This window comes from Pezoporus wallicus, unplaced genomic scaffold (genome assembly GCF_028554395.1).
Source record: "Pezoporus wallicus isolate ANWC-B61680 ecotype Strahan unplaced genomic scaffold, APGP_CSIRO_Pwel_v1 contig_6814, whole genome shotgun sequence".
Taxonomy (NCBI): Eukaryota; Metazoa; Chordata; class Aves; order Psittaciformes; family Psittacidae; genus Pezoporus; species Pezoporus wallicus.
In genome coordinates, this window is record NW_026639755.1 from 4606446 (window position 1) to 4631855 (window position 25410).

Genomic DNA, 25410 nt, shown 5'->3' on the forward strand with positions numbered 1-25410 from the left:
GGAAAAATGATTCCTTGAAATTGGAGGACAAAATAATTCTTCCTAGGATTTCGAACATCTGATGATCACTTTACTCCTACATGTAAACTGACCACTACTGCTTAGGCTGAGCACAGTAAATGACTACCTTCATTAAGTTTAATGCTATTAACGCACAATTGACTAGAATGCAAGTATATGTATCAAGGCAGTGTGACTTAAGTGGATTCTTAAATACTCTGCATAAAGCATATAAACTCAGGTGTTGGACATCCCTAGAACAATGCATCTCCTTTTGGCTGCATTTTGAAGCAATCGTTCTATGAACCCTTGATAAGTTACAGCACAGAGAGTGGCCTGGACAAGGTTATGAACAAAGCTCAAAATCCTTTTCTGTCACTTAATCATCATTATTAATAAAAAGATATTATTCAAAAATAACTACAAAGGAAGTATCACGGGATAAGGTTTGATTCAAAAAAGCATACCAACTGGAAATACCAATGGCAAGTAAAAATACATTACTTCAACCATGTTGAAGAGAACTGTCCTGTATCACTTCTGCAGTTACTCAGGCTTGGCACAGTGTCAACTTTTACCATATGGCTTTTTCTTCCCTTGCTGAAAGTGAATCTTTCTGTCAAAGAGCAGCTGTTCTAAATTATCACATCAAATTTTAACCTTACAGTAGACAACCACTGAACCCACAGATTCATGACAGTGAAACAGTTCACCTCCTTGACCCATGAAGGATTTGTCATTGTTTAGGTCTATCTCTGCCTTAGCACAACAGCTACACCAGTTGTCAGGGTATCCAGTGCAGGCAGGTACTTAAGGCTGATGCTACAAACAAATTCTAGGCAATGAATTCACCATCTCTCCCTAAAAGGACTGTGCAAAGTCCAAGTTGCTACGTTCCTCTTGTACTATCAAGAATAAAACCGCAATTTCAAATGCAAAGAAAAAGAGACACTGCAAATGCAACTCTTGTTATCCAGTCTGTCATCCAATTAAACAGTTAATTCTGATACTTCTGCAGTCTAAGTGCTTCAATAACGTCTGATATCAATTGCTGGTTATTTAGACGTCTGCCAACAGCATGTTTTGACAACATCTTGTGCTTCACGCTGAGCAGCAGCAGACATAAAGAAGATTCTTGTTGCCTTGTACTCATCTTTCAAGACGGTTCTTACTTTAAGAGCATTTTCGTTGAACGTTATCAAAACTTACAGCTCTCACTACAATTGCTCTCTATTAATGCCTAGTACCAGCTGTCAGTTGTAATGCAAACCCCTGTTAGCCTTTGCAAGTTCCACGCTGGAACTAATAAGGGATTGGCGGATAGCTCTGTACACAGACACAAGTGGCAGAGAAACCGATGGAAAAAAGCATGTATTCAATGAATTCACACTAACAATCCAACCTTTGTGCAACCCTGAGCTAAGCTGATACTGAAAGTCACCAAAGACAGTACAAGCAAAACATGCTCAGGATGATACTATTAATTTAGTTTTTAATCTTTTGAAAGCCTCCAAAGAAGCAAAGCCATTAAAATGAAAAGGTTAAGGAAATGCCAGCAAGATCCCTTAGGATGCTCAGTGATAGCTATCTGTAAGATATTTGCAGTAAAACCCTGCACAAAAAGTCAGCACTCGTGGTCTTAAACACGTACAAGTTGGAGCTTTAGGGTGAAAATTTCAGTGTTAAAAAGAGGAAGCAAATGTCTCATACATACTTGTTAGATTGTGGAGAGTCTTGGTCAATACCCAGTATATTCCACTACTTCGGGGTGAAAGAGAGGAGTGTTGTTCCTTTTTGTGAGCTTTGAGGGGTCTTTTGTTCCTTGAAAAGCAGGTGAGGGGAACAAGGAAGAAACTGCCAAAATACACACAATGTGGCACAGAAAGCACCACCTCTAAACTGATAAGAGGTCCGAATTGAACAAACAGACAGTGCAGCTATATTAAGTTGCATTTTGTGAGCCATTAACACTAAAAAGTATTTTCTAAGTAAACCTTTCCATTTCCCAGCTAATTTCATTATTCCATTCTGAATTACTTAATCATGTCACAGGTTGACCCTGTAGTACTGAACAGCTTGGAGAGATGTATTAGTATGCTTTGTTAAAGAACCCTAACACTAGCTTCCTAATTATTGAACATTGAAAATGAATAGAAATTGTTATAACCATGGTTTTATTTCCATATTTCTACCACAATCCCCAATAAACTTAGTGAAGATTCTTCTCAGCTACAGAGCAACGAAACAATTTTCTAGCTTGATCATGTGTATTACCGAAATTAGTGTCATATTGAAATTGCATCTTTTTAAGTAATTTCAGAATATTTCGTGTTAATTTTCCAATGAAGAAATCATGCCTTGAAAACTTGCATTTTAAATCTACTGCTTATGATGTACAAATCAGAAAATACTTCTCAAGTTCCTAACAGTAAGAAAATGTTACATAAAAAGTTGGTTATGGTCTTTCCAAAGTACTCAGTGCAACATAATTCTTCCTGTCTGAAAAATAATCTGGATATCTCTGACATGATTTATGGAAAAGTTAAATAAATTCCAAGCGAAAAGGTAAATCCTTCATTGGGTGCTCTGTTTATGTACTTACAGAACATAAAGTGGATAAAAACAATGAATATTTTACAAATAAACTGATTCATAATTTATAGCCGCTGTCATTTCCGTTTACCAGCTTGAAAGATTAAGAGTCCCTTTTAAGAAGCATCTCTCTCGCTTTTTAAAAACCAAAACAATACTTCCATCCAAAGGGGGAAAAAGATACATCTCAACCCTCTGCTTTATGAAATGGCAATCCCTGCCTTTTCAGATTTCACATGAAAGCAAACTCTCTTAACAATTCCTTTAATATATGATCTTCATACGATCAGTTTCTATATTTTATTAAGCATAATTACTCCTGTACAAAGCCTAAGAGTTAAAACCACACGCTTCTGTAGTGTTAGCAACATAACTGAGCCACTCGGCTACTTCCGAGGGAAAATGTTATTGTCTTTGCAGTTGCAGCAAGCACATGTGCCTTCCGTCTGTTTTCCACTTGCACGGAGTTGAGCAGACCCTCACAGTACCCTTTTCTCTTTACAAATAAAGTTCTCTTTCATCTACTGTTACAAGCAAATACAAAGTGTATTTACTTATGTAGAGACAAAATAGTTAGAGCATAGAAGAAAAATATAATGTTTTTCATCCTTAGCATTAAGGATGTTTAACATATTTTTATGCCAAGTACAGCATTCATTCTCCTGAGAGAATTAAGCAATATGCGATGGTTCGGATTTAGCAGCAGCGGATGGCATTCCTTTCATATCACCACAAACTCAGAGAGAGAAATACGATTTAGGATGTGCTCACCATATGAGCTTGAAGCACTGAATAATTTAGTGTTAGGGGAAGTTTTGTGAAGTCATTTTTGCAATAACCAGGCACAGTGGGTGAACTTCACCTCGCTCTCCTTTACCCCTTACTCCCATTCAATCTACCTGATTAATAGCTAAAAATGATGTACATAAGGAAGGACTGTTGAATTACATTCTCTTTTTTTTATCTGGCTTTGTTATAGAAAATGTGTCAGTCACTTGTGGTTAAAGCTTACAATTTTATTACATAGTATTACATAGGAAATTTACAATTTAGACTCACTGAATTCCAGCAACTAAAATTTGGAACTATACCTTGAAATGACAGCATGCAGAAAATGTTAACTTGGTGCTTTTGGAGTAATTTTCTTTGGGCCCAGCAATTTACTTTTACGTTTGATAATGGGAGCCACAAAGCTTGGTTTTGGTCTAAAGGGTCACCTGTTGGAAGCATTCAAAAGAACATTCAAGCTCACTCGCTCTCCCACATGGATAAACAATTGCCCATTGCATGTTTGCTAACTAAGTACATCATCATGATAAATACTGTTCTCCATGTACAGCTGGTCTTTCTGAAGTGCATGAAATAAACCAACGACAGAATAGACACATTCAGGATGGAAGAGATTTATTAGTCCGAGCCTGCCAGTGCAGGATTTCCTTTACCATGCAGTTACTGCATTTTTAAAACACAGCTTCTGAAATGAGGCTTCCATTACTTCCCCAAAGAGACTTCTTGATCATTACAGAACTAAAGACATTTTTTCTGTCATTGATCCTATATTTTCCCATTTATTTTGATACTGTTACCCCAACTGACCAACTTTCACATCATGAGATCTATTTCCTCTCTGTAGCTTTTCCACATACAAATCACTCACTGGGCAGGTGATGTGAATGCTCCTTTTCTTTTGTTGGACTTTGGGCTGTTCCCAACACTACACCACTGTATAATCTCTTGGTGTACTTGCAACTTCAATATCGCACACAAGCCCCGCTGCCCTTTACATGAAAATCACACTGTTTACTTTCAATATGTACAGAGACAGTTAAAAAGGATAAGTTGAGGTACGGAGCAATTGAGCCTGTCCTCCAAATAAGAAGGCACGAGTAGAGAGAGGGAGTTGGGAAAATAGGTATTAGAGAGGAGAGGTTAGACATAAAAGAGACCTTGAAAACTGTTAATACAGAAGCTGAAAAGGGAGCAGTTATTACTTTCTCACTATACAAGGACATGGAAACCCTTATCCAACTGACTTAAAACAAGGCTTAAACATAGGAAGAAGATATGTTTTCCACATAAGACAAGATTTGGCATTCACTACCATAAACATAGTCAAAAAATAGACTACAAGTTGACATGTCACCTATTATTCATAGCTTTTCTTACAAGATTTATCTTAAGTCTTAGAAAGTCAACAGTAGATTGGCAGAAGGTGAAAGGTGTACCCTGGAAAGCAGCTCTGTACAGTTTCTTAGGCTTTTCCTTAGAATATGCCACTAACCACTGTCAGAGAAAGAACACCAAGGCAGGCAAATCTCTGATCTGATCTGCTATGGTTGTTTGATGGGGAACCAATGGAAAAGAGTCATTCTTGTTGACTGGGGAACAGGATGGAGACCAGAAAGCATTAGTTTTAATGTGCAGGTTTGGGTTGTTTTTTTTTTCCCCTAATTAAAACAAATTAAAATGTACTAATTCTAAGAGAGAAGATGTCATAAAGATGTAGTTTGGCCAAAACGGCATGAAGACGTATTTTAGAAAGACATTGTGAGGAAGAAATCCTACTCAACCATGAAATATTACAGTAAGATTAAATAGACAGGATCACTACAACGCAAGCACTAACAAGGCTGTAATAAGTCTGTGGTGGGTTACATATACCATATTTAGTTAACTAACATACATACTAACTAAGGGAAATAAAAGGTATGAAAGAGTACCTTTTTCAAGACACTCCCCAATACATCTTACCTTATACAAACCTAATCCCCCAAAACATTGACCAGGTACAAAAGTCTTTGCTAGAAGAGGTGTCAGAATGTTAACCTAAAGTATACCATGCAGACCAGAAGTCCTCAAGGTGAGGCATACAATTTGCTTTTGAGAAATTATGTCTACACACACACAGAATAAGGAGGACAAGGATGGTGACAGCAAAATTGGCCTTGCTTGTTTAACTGACTGACTGGTAGGTATCCTACTGCTGTACATGTAAAATGCTCATCAGCTGCTAGGACCCAGAATAGAAAAACGATCTTTCCAACAAGAAACAATACGCTGAGTAAAGCAAATAGTCCAACCTTGGCTTTTGATAATTTATGTACAAATACATTCGATAAACATGTATGGTTTTATATGTACAGGTACACCAACAGCAAAAAATGGCTCGAGCCTTATGTCAACGTCTCTTGGCTACGCAGACAGAAGGAAGCAGTTGGGGACAATGGTACAATTTGTGTTATTTGGGGGAATGACTGTGCCATAATATTTTTCTAAGTACCAAGGAAAGCTGTTCTGAGTGAATTTTAAATAGGCTGATTATATACTATTAGAGAGCTTCATTTTAAACATCAGTGATAATCTCCTGCTAATCCTGAAATCAGTGTTGTGGAAGCAATCAAAATCAGCAACAGCCTGAACACTGGATGAGTGACAGACATTAAGCTGTTGAATGTTTTCAGTTACTGGGAAGAGAACATTGTCTATTACTTGTTACTCTTTCAAACTTCAACTGAAGCTTTTTCTCTTTTCCTAAATGATGCCTTCCTTCCAGCCCAGCTTTGCAACATCATCTTGGATCTTCTTCAGATTCTACAATCCTGACTTGGCTGCCTTTTGCTGACAAAAACCAAACCTCCTTCCTCCAAAAAATCTAAATCCCACCCACAACAAAAAATCCCTTAAACCCCAACACCCTAAAGAAGGAGCAAGAGAAGGAGAGAAGAACAAGATAAGGAAAGTTGCAGGAGCTGCCTTGAGCCTGAGGTCAGAACTGAACTCTCTTCCAAGCTTTCCAGCTCCACTGAGTTACTGATGCCAACAAATGGGAGGTTTTGAATTACTGACTGCTTTTAGAGTGCCACTTCAATCACACCACACTGAAAATATTTATAAATATGACTTACAATAAAAGTTAGTAGAACATTGTATGTTAAATCAGAATAAACGAGAAGGACCTGTCACTGTTGTTAATGGTTTCATCATATATCACTCCCTTGATCAACAGTTGGTGAGAAAGGGTTGGAAGGAAGGAAGAAAAAGATAGTAGTCCTATGGACTGATTTTATGCCTTCCAAATCACATATGACATACCCCCACATATGGATGCAAACTCACTGCTAGTCTCTGCAGAACTCAATAGGAGCTGCCTTGCCTATCGCAAGCATTTGCGAACCTGTTTTTAATAAAACATTTGATTTTACTTTACTTCATTTAGTTCAACTTTTGCTCAGTTTTAGTCTGTCACTTTCTGGAGTGATTGGCTTTGTGTGCTCATGTGTAACTGAAACATTACACCAACAGCTTTCAACCATTTACAAGGACACAGGCTCTACAGTAAGCAAGACTACGTACAGTGGTTAAAACAGCATCACTAACAATTTAGCATTTTTAAGTGCAGCTACAGGAGGCCCTAGATAAAGCATTTCTGAACAATAAAATATCTGCTCCTGAACTCAGCTCTTGACAGAAGAGTAGAACTTGGTTTTCTTACTGTCAATATCTAACTGCAGAAAAAGATACTCAACAGACTCAGCTCCCCAGTTTATTTGAGGGCAAAACCAATGTTAAAACCTATTGAAAAGCAGAACAACAACCACAAAAAAAACCAACCCACACTCTTACCCCTTTCCTTCCACAACTTCCTGTCATTTTCTGGAAGAAAAGTCACCTTAATTTGAGCAACAGTGGCTATGGTTTGGTGGGCTCCTAGTATCTCCACAGGACTTACTTGCTTGACAAAGCTTGCTCTAGGACTGATATAAAAAGAATCGGTGCTCCTATTCTGAAACCAGGTTCAATATACATGCGTATGCACATGTATACAAACATGCATACACCCCCCCACCCACCCACCTCCCCAGGATATAGCTACCATTCCTTCCATCCATGGTATCTCTAGAGGTTACTATTTAACTTTTACTTATTTATTTAATGGAAGACCCTCTGCCACAGCCAGCACGCTTTGATGCGCTCTGAGAGAAGAGGTCTAAGATTCAACTAGCACAAAACTTCAAAATGTACTTTTACAATAAAGCAAAATGTAGACCTTCATAATTTCAGTTGATATTAAAATCAGGGGAACATAAAATGCATTTCTCTAACATTTAAAAGACCATCTCTGGAAAATCAAACTCCCTGGCGTAGTCTTGTTCTTGGGAGCATTCACATAACCACAGTTTGCAGAAACCAAAAGTTTGGGAAAAATTGAGTATTCATGCAAATGGAATTTTGAAGTTCAAATATTCATTTTCCAAATGTATCCGCATTTAGGAACTATGCTACCTGAAACCATGTTACCTGTTTTTTTTTACCCGACCGATCCCAATTAATCAACACAGCTCAGTAGCAAAAATTATACATCAAGCCACAAAGTTCAAGGACAAAAATCCACACAAAAAGATCAAATATTTGGACACAAGCAATGCATATGAGAAAATTGTAATCTACTGAAAGGAAGTCCAAGACCAGTAAGAGAGATGAGATGTGCTACGCACTGTATGAACTAAAAAGCAGCTGTTGACCTTTATCAAATTACATTATTTACACAGGCTTAAATAAACCCCATTTTCATGGCGATTTTAGGAACTAATTTAATTCTGCCAAGAATTTGGAGAAAATTAACATGACCCAATACACAGAGTAGGGACATAAAGTGAAGCCCCTGTTAATAATTGAACTATGAATACGGAGGGCATTGTTACCTTGGCACGCAAAGCCTCTTTCTTCATAGCCAGCATTACACAAGCACTTCCCTATGGGCACTAGCCATTCTCCTTCTGTACTGCAATACATCTTGGGCGGCTCTTCCTCCTTGGAATGATTGACACAAGAACCCCGCACCTCCACCAGTGACTGGGAGTCCATGGGTACTGTATCTGGAAACATGGCGAGGTTCTTGACAGTGAAAGGGCACTTTTTGAAGTACACTCGCACTGAGACTAAGGCAACGCACGCACCTACATCTTGAAAAGCCAAGTAAAAGCCTTTCCTGCTGACAGGCCCCACCTCACGGACTTCTGTATTCAGCTTTAGAATTCGGTCCCCAAGATCCATCTGGGTGAAGCTCTCATCAGCTGCAATGGTGTCGATCTTTGTAAACTGATGCTCTCTGAACTTTACCAAATGGTCATCATCAGACTCCATATAATACAGATTGAAAGTCTCTTTGCAAGTGCCCAGAACTAAGGGGATACTATTACAGTCCCGCAAGGTAAATTTGAGCTCCACGTATATCTTCTGAGCTGAATTGCGTGGAATCCAGTTTGTTCGCAGCCAATTGTTTTGACTGTGATCCATAACGTTGCACACTTGGTAAGTTCTGATTGGAGTATAATGCTCATCAACACCACTAATCTCTTCCCACTGGAACAAGAAAAAAAAAAGGAAAACAGAGAAAAAATGAAATATTTTAAGACCAATGATTACACCATTAAAAAAATTCACATTTAGAGTCAAAAGCTGTGGAAAAGCAAACATCACTTTGCTTGGAATCACTATAAAATAGACAAAGTCTGGGAGAGCTTTCACTTCTCTTTTTCCTATTAAACATACAAACATATTAAATGAATACAGAATTCACCATTAAGGAGCCAATTCTTACCAAGATATTTCAAGGTGGCATGAAAGAGATGCTACAGCTGTTTCACATTACTAAAAACCTGTGCTTTCTTAAATTACATGCAGTGCTGTCCTTTCAATCGTGATGCTAACATGTCTTTACAACCACACTCATGTCAAACAGAAGAGGTTTACTAGGACAACATCACGTTTTCGCTGTTAGAATCAAGTTGTATTTCAAAGATTTAACAAAATTTAACATCTTGCAAGCAAAAATCCAAAGGCTCCCACCGAAATTTCAAATAGTCATAATAAAAGGTTAGTTTTAAATCGATTCAATGCATGACAATTGATTTTGCCTTGGTTGTATGTCCTTTGGACAAACAGTCAAGTTTAGTCCAGTTGCCAGAGTTAATAAAAACTACCACCAACTCACTGTAACTTGGTTACCTAATCCTTCTGTGGACTATATAGGCTATGATGCTAGAACGATTTTTCATGTATACATACTCATTAGTTGTTTTTGCATCAGTCATAAGCTGATAAACTTACTTGACCCAGACAAGGAAGGAATGGGTTTCCTTTTTGTGAATTACTCATGTACCAGTCCTACCTGATATCTGAAGTCACTCTTTCCAGAGAGGAATATTTACCAATCACATGAAAAAAGAAATCCTATAGGGATGCTTAAGGTAACTATTTACTGTTGGCCATGTACCATACAAAACTAAGTGACTTGAGATGCATCTTTCTTCACTTTTTCCCTTAATGGATAACTAGGACCAAAATAGTTTTGATTCTTAAGGTCATCATTCTTCAGCTTTTATGCCCACAAAAGCTGCAGCTGTTCTATTTTCCGTGTCTTAAAAATACAAACTGAGATGCCTCACCACTAAAGTGCTAGAACTTATGGCAATGAATAATGCCTTTATGGACTCACAATACTACTAAAGTTGAAAGACAGCCTTCCAGATCTTCTAGCCCACCCCCTGCTCATGCAGGGTCAGCCAGAGCAGATTGCTCAGGATCCTGTCCAGTCTAGCTTTTGAATACCTCCAAAGATGGAGATTTCACAGCCTCCCTGGGCAGCTGTGCCAGTGTTTGTTTGTACTCAGATTAAAAACATTTGTCCTTACATTCAAATGGAATTTCCTGTATTTATGATTGCATCCATTGCCTCTTGGCCTTTCACTGGCACTGAAGAGTCAAGCTCCATATTCTCTATATCCTGCCATCAGGCATTTATGCACCTTGGTAACATCCCCTTCAGCCTTATCATCTTCTGTTCTATGCTTCAAAGTTAATTACACAAACAAAAGAGGCACAGTTCCTATCATGATAATGAAGCACATAATAGAGCACATGGTAGCACAGCAGCTAAAGAAATCCTTGCTCCGCTATCACCCATCTACACAGCCTCTACAAAAGACCACAAATGCTGCCCCATGCAACCAGATGCAGAGCAGCTGAGGAGTAGTAGGACTTCAAACAGAGCTGTTGCATGCTACAGAAACTAGAGATGCAAGGTAGATAAAATGAAGTATGTCATGAAAAAAAAAATCACTGCCACTTTGGAGGGAGGGAGACAAAGAAGAATTTCTACCAGGAAAACACCTTCCCTCAAAAATCAGATCACATCAGTGTTATATTCAAGTTTTCAGCATAACAATTATTCATTTTACCTACGCAGGTGTATGTGATGCAGGACCTTGGTGTACTATTTCCACTATACTGACGAAGAAACTGAGGTGCAGAAGTGTAAACCTTCTCTACAGTTTCCTGATTTTACAATCATAGAATCACAGAATAGTTAGGGCTGGAAAGGACCTTAAGATCATCCAGTTCCAACCGCCTTGCCATAGGCAGGGACACCTCACCCTAAACCATGTTACCCAAGGCTTTGTCCAACCTGGCCTTGAACAACGCCAGGGATGGAGCATTCACAACCTCCTTGGGCAACCCACTCCAGTGCCTCACCGCCCTAAACAATATGTGCATTGAAGACACACACACACAAAGAAAGGGAAAACAAAGAAACAGCCACATCAGAGTAGCATCTGAGAGTTCTCAGTCTCACCCGACTTCAGGAAGTTTGATATGACTAAGAGCTGGTCTGCACAATGAAATTGTCCACAAACCACTGAAGATGTGATTTTAAATCATGTTATTAAACCAGCAGATAAAAAGCAGTATAAATTCTCTTCCTTTAATTGAAACAACGTTTATTTTAGTTCACTTTACAGATCTGACTATACACAAGTCTTATCTCTTCCTGACTAGTTCAACAGAGTTAAAAACACAATCTTGGATGTGTATACAGCAGCTGAAATGCTGCAGCAAGCCATAATATGCTACACTGCCAAAGAGAGCTAGCAGTACAGGGATGCTCTGACTCAAAGATACAACACTTAGAACTCACAGCCACTTGAGAGCTTGAAGTCACATGGTAGCCCATCAAACAAGGACAAGCTCTTGCCTGCAAAAGAAGCAGCTGGACCCTGGCTCCCAGCCTCTGCCAAGTTCCCACAGCTGAGTGGAGGACTCTCCTCTGACAGATGTCCTTGTACAAGCACGGCTCCTGAGCCAACAATCTAATGCTGTTGCAAAAAGCCATTCAGATGCTGTAATTGCCTCTCATGAAGCTGGATATACCTATTTAACTACAGGTATTACCTGAACAAAAATATTCAGTTACAACAACTGGATGAAATTGGATAAGGTTATATAATGGAACATCATTTTATGGACATTTAAAGCAGCTCACACCGATTCAGAAGTGATCTACTTATTATCTCTTCCATATAATTTCTAATCAGCTCAACAGATTTTAGATGTCCAGTGGGAGACAGAAACAAAACTTGCAGAATTTAAAGCATCCCCACGGCAGATGTTATTTTTCTGAACAAGTTTCATTGCAATGTTTTTCCCAGAAGTTTCTTATCCAAGATGCTCACACAGAGTTGAATACGGATGTATGAGTTTCACGATAAAGGTAGTATCGCTGCTATGTTCTTCACCTTGAGGTGACAACATGCAATTATCACTTCATTCATCTGCAATGAAGACAAAATTCCTTGGAAACAATTGTAATCCACTTACACAAACAACAACATTTCAAGTCTATCATTGCTGAATGGAAGCACACCAGTCCCACACCACCATCACTGATGGGCTCAGCCAGGTCCATCTTTGAGCTGGCTGGCACTGGGTCTGTCAGGCACGGGAAGCTTCTGACAGCTTCTCAAAGAAGCCACCCCTGTAGCCCCCCTGTTATTAAAACCTTGTCACACAAACCCAGTGCAATACGCTAGCTTTACAGAGAGGTACTGGCACAAAAACACGCTGGCTATTAAGAGGATAAGAGGCAATGGGAAGCAAACCCCTTGTGTGGCATTGCCAAGCAGCCTATTCAGTATTATAGTATTCAGTGCAGTTTTACTTGGCACAGGCAAACAGCTAGCTGCAATAACAGAACAAGGTAGGAGATCAAAAGTAAAGGAAGAGATATATAAACAGGACTAAGTATGGGATAAATCCTATTTCCAAATTTTAGAGGAAAAGCAGAAAAAATCTGTGATATTCCTTATAATAGAAGATATAGATCTTTCTTACAACAAAAGCTACAGAGAAGGTGCCCTTACTGTAGGGAACAAAAGAGATTCTTCTTCTCATTACTGTGTATCTAAGATACTTTAAACACATAAGGAAAATTCTGACCTGCTGGAAGGTAGGGATAAATCAACTAAAAGAGGAGTTCAGAGTTACTATGTTGTAATTAAAATGAGTCTTCGTATCTTAGGATACAGAAAGTATAGCATTTTTAGTATGCAAAAACCTAGTTGAACAGGGCGAAAGGCAGGTAGCTATAATAAATAACAGGAGACTGAAAAGTCGTGAGGAAGAATTCAGCCAAAATGGAATTGAGACAACGAAATGCAAAGAGAATAATGCAACAATGATATGAGATGCATGAAAAGAAAATTTCAGCTGCAAGGCAGATATTTACTTTACATAGGCCAAACAGATAGGTGAAAGGGACATGCTTCTTTTCACCTTACACATTGAGTCCAATTGCTGCTGCTTCCTTATGCTGCTGCACTTTCAGCTTCCCTTCCTCCCACCTTCAGCTTCCCAAAACTATTCCCATCCCATGGAAAACTAGCATGGTGCAGGAGGGTATTTTCTACTGAATCAATTCTAAAGAGTACATCATGCAACCACTAGCATTTCTGCAGGAGCAACATAATGCAATGGCCAAGAAAGCATCCAGCAAGAAAGTATGGGCACCCAAACTCAGTTACCTTGGAAACCCACCTGGAACTCAGAAAAACTATTTCTGAGGATACTGCATTTTCCCATATAAAATTTCATCCTATTGAAGGTTTGCTAAGAGAAAATAACAACAGTGCAAGGTTTTGTCCCTCAGATAGATGGAAAAGATAAAGCAGAAGGTATCAGAAGAATAAGCAGAAAGATGAAGGGAAAGCTGTCAGACAAGACTACACAGCTGTGACAGCAAAAAAATGCTGCAGAAAATGTGTGCACACGGGTTGGTAAGACCTAGAGAAGTTTGGTAAGACCTAGAGAAGGTTACCTGAGCCAAGAAAGAAGGAAGTGGCCCTATCCAATACTGAGGTGGGAGGCTGAGAACTTAAAGGAAAACCTGTTGGGATGCTGGCAGAATAACTTCATGAAAGATCTGTACTTACACTGCATAAATCAGACACTGATGGGACTCAAACCTAATTCTCACCTCGATTACATGCAATTACTTGAGTAACTCTGGTCCATGGGGCATTACACTTCATAAGCGCCCCAAGTGGCATTTCTTTCTTTCAGTAGTGTGCAGCTACAGAGTATTGATCAGTCCTGGCTATGGTTAGACTAGAAATTACTAGCCAGGTTCTAAATGCTGGAAGAACGAAGGGATGAGAATGTCTTCCAAGCAGTTCAATAAGGCTGACAAATCCAAGTATTTTTTACTCAAAAGATTTATAACAGCAAGGTGGGAGAGCTGGAAATGCGAGGCTGTGACATGAGGGTGCTGGGTTTGTTCCTATCATCAAGAGGGACAGAAGGAACAGAGTTGTGACCACCACTTCTGAATTCACATTACCCACTACATTACGCGATTCTAATGCCTCAGGCACCTTCTACACTTCTGAAACATGAAGAAGAGAAGTGCCATGGCACCACTCCCTTCTCAGCACATCATTTGGCTTTGGAAAGTGTTCTTTTGTTTGCTTTTCATTTTTCGAATCTTCTTTGCATACTGTTAATGGCAGGAAACAAGAGACTGCTTTCAGTGGTATAGAAAAATCTCTGAGATCCCCAGGGAGAGGGTGTAACTCATACGCTCCTGTCATACTGAGTGAAAAAGTTGGGCCATAAAGGATTTTCTCTTCCAGAACAGATCTAGCACTGTGTACCAGACTTATGGCTTTGGTTTTTTCATTCCATTTTCTTTACAAAAGGGAATATAAAGAAGTGAATATGCACTAAGTGAATGTCATTTCCTAGAATGTCATGAGCAGTCTCACTAAATAGTTCCTTCGCAATGTGGCAATCTAGAACACGATTTATCTCCACAGCTCTTTCATCCTTCCTGCGATGTACTTCAATTGTGTGGCTTTTTATCCGTCAAATAAAAAATGAAAATGAAACTTATAACAAACTGAAGGGTATTTTGTGATTTACAATACAGCACATACGCATGATTCAGAAACCCTACGTTTTCTCTTGCAGCAACACATAGCTATAAAACTCCTAACCTATAAAAGTCCTGCTAAAAACACAAGTTTATAGTCCTTGAAGATATCACTGGAACCCCTGCAGCTAACTCCAAGACTCCACTGAGAACTCCAGGCAACAGTTTTAACAACATTTATTTACAATTTTATCTTCCACTAACAAACCTAGTATGATAACGCATTTGGTACGATTTGGTATGAGCAGCAGTTCAACTAACATCCAACTGTCCTTTAAGTTAAATTAATAATTCTAATAGAAGATACATAGGATGTAACCTAATGCTACATAACCGCTGTGCGTGCTAGAACACAGACTGGGAATAGAGTGCTGAAGAATCAGAAATAAAATACTGAGTGAAATGACTCTGAAACCACATGGAAACATCTTCGTGTGCTAGGATGTCTCATCCTCACCCTCACCGAGCAGAGCAGTCAAATCGTTGCTTATTTCTGAGCTACCTTTAAGAAGTGATTTTTTTGTTGTTGTCAGTGAAATTGCTTTTCAGTCTGCGAGGGGTTCACATAAGCCTCTGCAGAACCAGCATTCAAGTTCTACCTGAAAACCAGGGTTTGTCCCAATACTGAAAAACTACCCTGCTCTCATACACTGGCTCTTAGTATTCAGTGCAGTTTCTGCAACTCCCTTCCAGACAAAAAGGTCATTATGATAGGAACCCACATTTCAGATAGTCAATACATGCAACTCTTCAGCATTTGACTGACAGAATACCGACTGGTCAATAACCTTTTCTTCTCTTCCTTTTTCCCTGCCTTTGGTTGCCAGGCAATCTCAATAAAAAGAAGCAACCACCAAGCCCCCCCATGAGCAACAGAATGAATGAAGCCCAGTTTCCTATAAATCTGTGTCTCACGCTTGGTCTCCAACATGGACTCTGATGTTTAAAGGAAGGTGAGCACAAAGTCTCTTCTTCATTGGGAACATTAATGCAATCTCTCCCTCTCTTTCTCTCCTTCTATGGTTTATTGTCATAAATCATACAGGGACCTTAAGGCTTTGGAGACCTCTGCTCCTCTGTGAAACTGCTAAAATTCACTTCCGAGTTTAACAACTAAGGGGTAGTTTCCAGTTTATCCAGTGATTATGCCACAAAGGTGGCAATGGCTTCACAGACAGGCCAAGCATAGTATTTAAACCAGCTAAGATCAGTGTAGACACTATGCATTAAAAACCCTACACACCTACATTTGCAAGCAGAAAATCAGCATATTGTACTATGAGCTTCAAGTTAGGCACATGAAGGTTTTAGGAAGCACTTTGAAATGCTGAAGTAGTCCAAAACTCCACAATGGATTTTCAATTCCTGTAAGTGCTGAGATGCTGGATCTGCAGGCATTTCAGACATTATATTATCCTAATACCAATTACAATTAGCATTTTCCTCAGCAAGTAATTTTAAGGGAAATTAATGATTTAGAAAAAAAGGGAAAAAATTTACAGCTGGCAGTTCAGTAGAAGTCCTGAGCACAAGCACAAAGTAAACATTCCTGGTGAAAAGCTCATTCCACTGGAAGCAAGAGATTGACATTAAATAAGTATTTGACTTTTTATTTGATTATTCTTTTTAGAGTTGTATTTCTTTGTGCCAGAAATGTATAAACATTAATTTTCTTATATTGGAAAATGGAAGCACTACCAACAAGCACGTAACCAAAGAAATTCAGCTACAATGACGACCCTGCCAAGTTGATACTAAACCAAATTTTGTATATCTGTTGCTGTAATAGGTAAGCATCCCTCAGCATTACACAATGCTTTCTGCTATTTATCTTAAGAATGGGAAATTAGTCCTCACTTACTTTTTGGTGTCTATCTGACACTTCTCTAAGAATCCTTGTTCCTCCTCTCAAGGGATGCTTGCCATTAACGTGAGTCGAAAGGTTGAAACAAACCCCCATCTCTTAAGGAAAACGCATTGTGATAAGCAAGGCTTTCAGAAAGGACTAAAACTGAACAAATAATACTGGGCAAAGGGAAACCACAACAAAAAGACAAAACCATCAGAGGCATTTGTACCTTTATACAAGAACGCAAAAGAGCAACAATTTTCTGTCAATTCTGTGCTTGCCACCTTTATTAACTGAAAACAGAATTCATGCCAAGTATAAAACATCTCGCTTGACTTTATACCACAGCAACATAACAGGCCAAGACTGAAAGCCTAAGGCGTGGGAATATTCACCACTTATCTAGATAACATTTGTATTTTGGGGTAGGTGGGGAAGTTTGTTGGTCTGCTTTTTGTTGTTTGATTGCTTTTTTGTTTAAGAAGATTTTGAGCTAAAAATCTTTCAGTATGATAATAGGAAATTATATAATAATTAAACATATATATATATTTCAGTCTAACACGTCCTATAGCACACTATCAAATATTTCCATCATGTTGAAGTACACGTTTGGGAAACAGGCTGCAGGATTTAAGATGAGATGAATAACTTTGATGCCTTCTTTTTTATAGTAGTTAGCTCTTCTGTTGACTTTTTTACTATAACATTAAATATGTCCAAATTCAGATCAGTAACAGAATCAAGCTTTCACATATGTTGAACATGATTCTAATGTATTCTACTAGCTTCCTAGCCAATACACAAAGAACTTTCTCACTTACTCGAAAGTAGAATTGCATTCAAGGACAGACTTCTTATAAACAACAGCCAAAATTCTGAGGAGGAGTGAGGAAATCAAGCAGCCAAAATAAATTAGCACACATTTTAGGACAGCTTGAGACTAGAAATAAAATAATTCAAATCTACATGAAAAGTGGATCCTTCCCACTATGTAAAAGTTAAACTAAATAGTAACAGGATGTAAGAGCTCTGAAGCTTGCTATTAGCAAAACCCATGTAATGATGGTATCACAGAAGAATGCAATCCAGACCAGCTCATCAATATGAAAAAACTTTTCTCACAACATAGCCAAGGATGCTAATGCAAGGTCAATAAATACCAGCCAGCTGATAACAGAGGACAGAAAATCATCCACTTTGGGAATTCAAGGAAGTGAGGAAGTAACATGGAAATGCTTGGCTTTCAGAAGTCAATGAAATTACCTGCTGCCAATGAGTCTCTCCCCAGTTTCAAATTTTAACTTTTTCTAAGTTGCAAAATAAAGAGTTTTCCAATTAAGTAACACAAGCAGTGAAATTATCATTGCCATCACAGAAACCCCTCTAAGACACAGACTTTGGTACGCTTCCTCCTAATAACGTTTTACTAGTCTATGATTTTACATCAAGCAGTCCTAACTGCTACATACAAAAAGCTCTGCTGTGACAGAAAATAAGCATATTGTGGAGAAGGGAAGTTTGAAAGGAGGATAGACTAGTATAAAATTACACACAGCAATATTCAATTTAAGATCCACCTGGTACCACCACTGTGTTCTTCATTTTCTGTCCAGTTACCCACTGAAGTCTTCGCTTGTGTGGCAGCAGACAGAACACACCTGACTGCATATCACTGCATTCAGGAGACTCTGTTCCTAGCCTCAACCTAAAAGTTGGGGTTTGCTCATAGCTAAGCAAACAGTTTCAGAATTACAATGAAGATAATCTTAATGTCTTGTCTGATGAGAACTCAGGTGAAATGAGAAACTCATTAAGCGTGTCCAGACACTAAATTAGCCCAACAAAACCCAAGATACAGCAAGTTTTCCATACAATGCATAGCTCCAAATTATCCAAAACAACCAAATCTAATGGAAAATTCTTACGTAACCTTTTTGCCTGTTTTGTTTCTTCATGTTTTTTCTTTCACTATAAGCAAAGTCAAGATAGTGAAATTATGAATAGTGAATTTTTGATTTTTTTTCCATTTTTATTTTTTTAATTGTTTTTATTTTTAGGAAAAGCAAGCCCACCCTTATCCTTATCCTCCCCACAAGAACATGCATTTTCTGTCACATGACCTGACAGGGGACTGGAAAGAAACCGTGTTCCATGATGTGACCACAGAACCATATCCTGGTCAGAAAGATAAGACCAGACTTGGAAGAAGATGCGAAGGACAAGAACCTCCTCTCTCTTCCTACTTCGGCTGCATCATCTGCTGACTACCTACAGCACAATGCATTCTGTGAAAGTAATCTGAATACCTTTCAAAGTAATTAAAGTTCACTGCACCAAGACACAACAAATACATACATCATTTAACATAAACCTTGACCCTCTCCCCCTCTCAAAACAAAGCCACCAGAAGGGTTGATGCACTAATAGAATCATAGAATCACAGAGCAGTTAGGGTTGGAAAGGACCTTAAGATCACCTAGTTCCAACCCCCCTGTCATGGGCAGGGACTGGGAAGTAAAATAACATAAATACTACAATAAATAGGATTAAAAGCATAAGTGCAACTATGTTACAGGTACCAAGCACACACAGACACACTATATTCGAGAAAGCAAGAGTACACACCTTATCATGGGAGTACTAGGCTAATAATTAAACCAAAGTGCAGACAGACAAAGTAAAGCCATCATTTTCTCCATCTCTAATTGCTAGAGAGCTGATTAGTTCATCATCAAACTTGTAAGGTCAGCTGATTCGCACCCTTCTGCAAGCAAAATCCTCTAAAATCACAGTGAGGTAAAAAGGGCCCTACAATGAGGAAAACATCTGACTTTCTAACAGACATCTGAATCCAGCATGCCCATGGAGAGCTTGGACAAGCAAAACATTGACAGCTTTATTTTTCTCTAGGCTGGATGTCTCCTTGAGAAACAGATTTCCCTCTTATTTATCTCACAGGTTAAGCAGATTTGCTGGGAAGCTCTCAACACGACAGTCTCCATGGTTGAAATCGGTACCGAGTGACAGCTCACATGTAAGCACCTTTCATCCACAAGCATTGTACGAACTAGGAAAGATTTAGCTTTTAAGTGTAGCTGCTTCAGAGATGGAAATAAGCAGCTGCTTAGTACAATGGGTACCCTCAGCAAGCAGAATTTTACCCGTAAAGGAATTCACCCAAGGCTGCGGGCATGGTAAACTGGTGAAAAAAAAAGGGCATTCAGTTTTTAAAATTAGAAATTATATTTCACGTTAAGACACTATTGCTTCCGCTAAATGGCTCATAACAATAAGCTCCTGTTAATATTTAATAGGAATAAAAAGCATCAGGTCCTCCAGCGTTATCCTCTGCTTCACCTAAAGCTCTGCCTCTGGATGTAGGAAGACAAGTACTGATGGCAAACCTTTACAAAGAAATGACCGTGGCAGTCAGTCAAGAATGGAAGGAAGCCAGTTCTCCAAACTACCTGCTAGTTAGGTAAATCTGAAGACACCCCTAGTCCACATTTATGCCTCAGTTTCCCAACAAGCAGAAGAGGAACAAATGAATAGTGGGAAGATATATTTGTTACTATTTTAGTTATTAATGGATTTTAACAGAGAGCGGATCATGCCTTTACGAAAAACACCCAAAATATCAGCAAACGGGTCAGAAGCAGCAGCAAGCGGGTATTTTAAGCAGGAAGCCATTACTTAAATAAGAAAACATCACTGCAATGGAGATAGTGAAACACATTTGTGGCACAGGGACACTTAAAAATTCACATTTGAAAAGCCTCTGCAATCTGCTGCTTTGGATTTGCCATCAAAACCCACAAACACAAAAGTATTTACATCAAAATGCACATAACAGGTGCATAATATAGCATTTCTTTGGTACAGTCAATCTTTCAAAACAATGCATTTTTTACACAATGGCATTTCCTACAGAAATCCCAAACCGCCCCATGTTCTCCTATTGTCATTAACCCAACCCTGAATGTACAGTGAAATTCAGTAGTGTTGTGCTGAATGTAACTGTAAAAAGCACCAGCTGGCTGTATTAGAAATGGCATTCTTCCAGGTCTCAAATGTCTTATTTATATACAGTGGAATCCTGCCAGCTGTTTAATATTTAGAGCTAATAAATATAATTGGCAGCACTACTGCACAAGGACAAGTAACACAAATACATATAAAACTACTTCCCAACAGAAAATCTGGTTTGTTCTTAGATCATTAAACCAAAGATGGATGTAGAGTTCCGAGCAAATGGTACACTGCTTTTTTCTTTAATCCAAACAATATTTGCTTCCTTTCTAAGGGCAAAACTGAACAGAAAAAACATATTTAATAATAAATACCAGGCATCTTTATGCCAGCTGCTCTGAGACCAACGCAGCCTTCAACCAGTGTTTTCACAGACCATGAATAAAGAGGAATTGACAAGTACAGTGTGTTGAGATAGGAAGATGGGACATAGCACAAGCGCCCGGGGTGGTGAGTAGCTCATTATTCATTCCACAGAAAGTGTTGGATCACTCCAGGAAACACTCAGACAGTACCAGCCATCCAGAAATTGATACTTATTCCCACGAGCAACTCCTCTATGCATGTGCAGAACAACTTTGCTTCCCACAAGCAGACTAACTAGTGCCGAGTGGAAGGTGAATACAATACAGCAAAGAATGCAAACACAACGGAGTTAGCCTATGGACATGCTCTACGGTTCGTGTCCCTGTTTCCACCTTTCTGTCACACCTGATGTTGGCAAGACCACCTCATTGTTGCCAAGGAACTGTACGGCAGATTAGTGCTGAATGTAGTCATCTTCCACCAACTGAAGGGGGCCTGCAAATCCCAAAAGTTGGACCATTATACAGGCAGATTCAGGGATCCTGAGACAAGCTATAGGATCTGTATCCTCCAACATGATAACCGCTTTTAAGATCACAACACTGGAAGTAATGCTGCACAGCAGACGGTGAAAGGCAAGGGCTGTGACTCCTTCCATTCTATAAGACCCCGATCCTGCTGAAACTTTCTTAAGCTCCCTGGCACAACCTAAATGAAGAACTAATCTAGAAATGGGAAAGTTTAATTTGTGTGAGTGAAGCGTAGTTAACGCTATATAAGTTCCTATGAGAGAATGATTTAATTTGAAAACTCAAACGTCCATGACAGATGGAGCCCACAGTCAATTCCATAAAAGGCTGCTCAGTGTAATTACTGCCATGTAGAGGCATTTGGGTTGCTTTGGTTTTAGCTAGTTCAGATGGCAATGCTCTTTTTTTGATATTCTTCAGCTAAGCATGATCTTCATGCTCCTGTCTTCGGCATCATTCTTCATAACAACTTGAAGAGGCATTCTTTTCGTTCATCATTTCACTATTTCACTGAAAACTGCATTCTTCAGTATAGTTATTTAAACTACAGAGTTCACTACCATGAATAGTAGCAAAAAATCATTAAATAGGCATATGCTAATGTCAATCATTAACTGCCAATTTTTCAGCTGATACAAGTAGCTATTGGCATCCCATTGCCCAGATGCTACCTTTCACACATACTTCCGGTGTCCAGACTCACCTCTCCTATATCCCTGCCCCGTATTTCAGCTGAGGCAATGACCAGAGCCTACACTGCCTCATATGCCTTAGCTGTACACTGAAAGCTTTCTCTTCCAACCTCTTTATTCAGGTGCTGCATAAGGCTTGTATCCACAACCAGTAACCTTACCCACACAGAACGGCTTTCACTCTGGTACTCAAAAGGTCTCACCTCCTACATCAGCTCAGAATCGACTAACTGAAGCTGTGACAATAGGTTAACAAAGGTCAATCAGCAGCTCTGCTATGAACAAAGTAGGTGAAATACTTAATACTATGATCTTCCTAAAAGTCATCAATAAACCCCAGCATTTTTCCTCCCAACATTGCTTTTTCATTCCTGTATAAGGCAACGCACCCCCTCTTTTCTTAAAAGACACAACATCTGAAATCCTGTCTCTGCCATCATACCTCCCCTTCAGTGGGGATAAGCCAGAAATTGTTATGAGATGTACCTGAAAAGCATAATATTGTTTTTATAGTCCTTTGGTTGGGAAGTAGAGCAAAAATGGCAACAAATAGAAATAGTTCAGGCATTGCTTTTTAAATTTAGCTATCTATAGGGTCTTAAAAATTAAGCAGATGTTGAAAACAGAGAACAGTTATTATGCTTAAAAGGCTAAGTTAAAAATACCCCTAAAGAGGTTATTATTATTTTGTCAACTACTGGGTCAAAAGAATAATTGTAATTATTATGTTTTTACTGTAATCCCATGGAAACTAATTTTCTTGCCATGCAAATAGGAAAAGTTAGTTCTATGCACATATTTCCATAGTTATTTTAATTAAAAACCATGTTTAATACAGGAACTCATAGCTGACATTTCATATTTTCTGAAGATAAATTCGCTTCAGCTCAACAAGAAGAAAGTAATTAGACTGGGAATTCTGGAGATAGTCCAGATATCTCCTCAACCTCTAGCTAAGATGCTCTTAATTTCTCAAGGCTCTGAAACATTATTAAACAATTACTTTTCATATGTCAAACCAGGGATGAAAGAGGAACTCATGCCTAATTTAATATGAGACAAATAAACAGAAGTAACTCAACCAGGACTTTAACCAAAGACTCTTGAGGAGCAATGGCATTAGCTAAGCTTCACAGTTCTTTACTGTAGCAATAAGCTGGAGACACACCATCTTCTAAAAACTCAATGTTAATTATTTGACACACTGTACACATTGGGACACCCCCCCCAAATGTAAGCACGCCACAGAAATACCTGATTTTAGTGGGGGGGAATAAAAAGTAGCCATTGGGCAGCTTTCGGTTTCAGCCTTGAGTAAACATAGACCATTAGATAAAATGGCTCACAAAAAAAATAACTCAAACAAAACCAAACCCCACAACTTAGGGAAAAAACAATCTGTTGTTCACACATTACCTGCATCTTGCACTCCAATGAGTCGTCAAATGTCTCCTGTCAATGGGATACATGCAATACTGGAAGTATTGGTGTGTATTAGAGAAGCCTCAGAAAGAACCTTGAATTCAAATCTCATTATATAGGGCTATTTGTATACTTGCTCTGTGGGAGGCTGACAGACATTAGCAGGAACACAAATTCCTGACCTACAATCCTACTGACAAAATTCCTCCCTAAGACTCTTTTATGTAAATACGAAGCTTAGATTTCAGTTTCTAGCTTACTACGGGACAATGGAGCATATGCTTCAAAAGATACACAACACTAATCATCATAACTATCAATACCTCAGCACAGAGATTAAATATGGTTCAGAGAACTACTGTGAAGTTAAACAGTGCTCATTAGATGTAATGCTGAAAATATTTCTATGGCTTATTTTCATTTACTCGAGCTCGATTTCTTTGCTATAACTAGCTTGGATATCAATACACTCAATAGTACAGCACTGCAGATTTTGTAGTCAAACATTCAAAACTGCCTCACTTCTAGGTCCTGTTAAAAGAAGTTAACCTTGCACTGCTCTCAGTAAGACACTGATTACATACTATGAAAAGCTCAAAATGAAAACCAACTGCACAGGAGAGAGGGGTTTTTTCTTCCACAAACCACAGCACTAAGCATAAATGAAAGCCCTGCTGGGAATATGTATCGATAAATGTGGGTGTGTTTGACTTGGTTCTCTGCATGGAGAGCGAAGGGGGAAATCAGACACGGATTTCACTGTTTCATTTATTTTGCTGAATTGTGGCTCCAGAGGTTAAAGTTGATGTAAAACCAGAATACAATGAGACCCTCTATTTGCCAACAGGGTAGCCCTGCCGTAGGAACCATATGGTTTTCCATCTTGTCCTGACAATGACCTCAACATTAGCGGGTGAATCACAACTCAAAGGATGAGACAGCCTAACCTTCGCACTATCTCACCCCCCTGGGCTTTTCCTGACCAAAGGTCAGGAACTGTGTCCAATTATTTATGCTTCTGATAAAGAAGACTCAATCTCAGGACAGAGATAAGACCATCACAGACTTTCTATGCACGCGTTTGAAGTCCCATAAACCAGAAGATAAAAATTACATTTGAATAGACTCGATTAGGAAAGTTACCATATGTAGGTAGCTATCTTTCAGATCTTAGTTACTTGCTTCATAGCATCCACCTCAGCGTGTCGGGAGAGTGAAACTCAAAGCCCCCACTTTTCTAACAAAGAACCTAAGCTGTCAAGAATCCTCGCCATTGATGGAATCAGAGCTCTCTCTCCTACAAGATGGATGGGACCTAGTCAGAAACCTGTCACATGAAAACACTTGGAATGTGCTTCAAGCCACAGGAAACAGGAAAAAAAAGGAAAATCAGTATTGCTCCTGATTTATATCCCATGAAATGCAGCTAGTAATACAGATTAACTGATACGCAATGAAGTTCAAAAGTGCATTTCATAGTTGTTTCATATTCGCATGTCCCAGAGCCAACATCCTAATTGGCAATGTTTTGGCAATTGAGAACCACAGCTTGAATTCCATATGCCACTTACAGCTTACCATAGCAGAAAATGAGACGGAGAACGTAGGAAGCCGATAACCGTAACACACGGAATTCCATTTTTGAAACAATAATGAGAAAACTTTTTACTGATGAACCTCTGTGATGCAACAGCCAAAACCAAATGAGTTGGGGGGGGGGGG

The 25410-nt window shown here is 38.9% G+C and overlaps 1 protein-coding gene across 2 annotated transcripts in view; it reads right to left on the reverse strand.

The window, feature by feature from the left end:
- EPHA3 (EPH receptor A3) overlaps positions 1 to 25410 on the reverse strand; it is a 216677-nt gene that overhangs the window by 135460 nt on the left and 55807 nt on the right. For both annotated transcript variants that reach the window (XM_057415894.1, XM_057415893.1), the window contains exon 3: positions 8295 to 8955. In XM_057415894.1, the coding sequence (XP_057271877.1) occupies positions 8295 to 8955 (661 nt within the window). The remainder of the gene's footprint in view (positions 1 to 8294; positions 8956 to 25410) is intronic.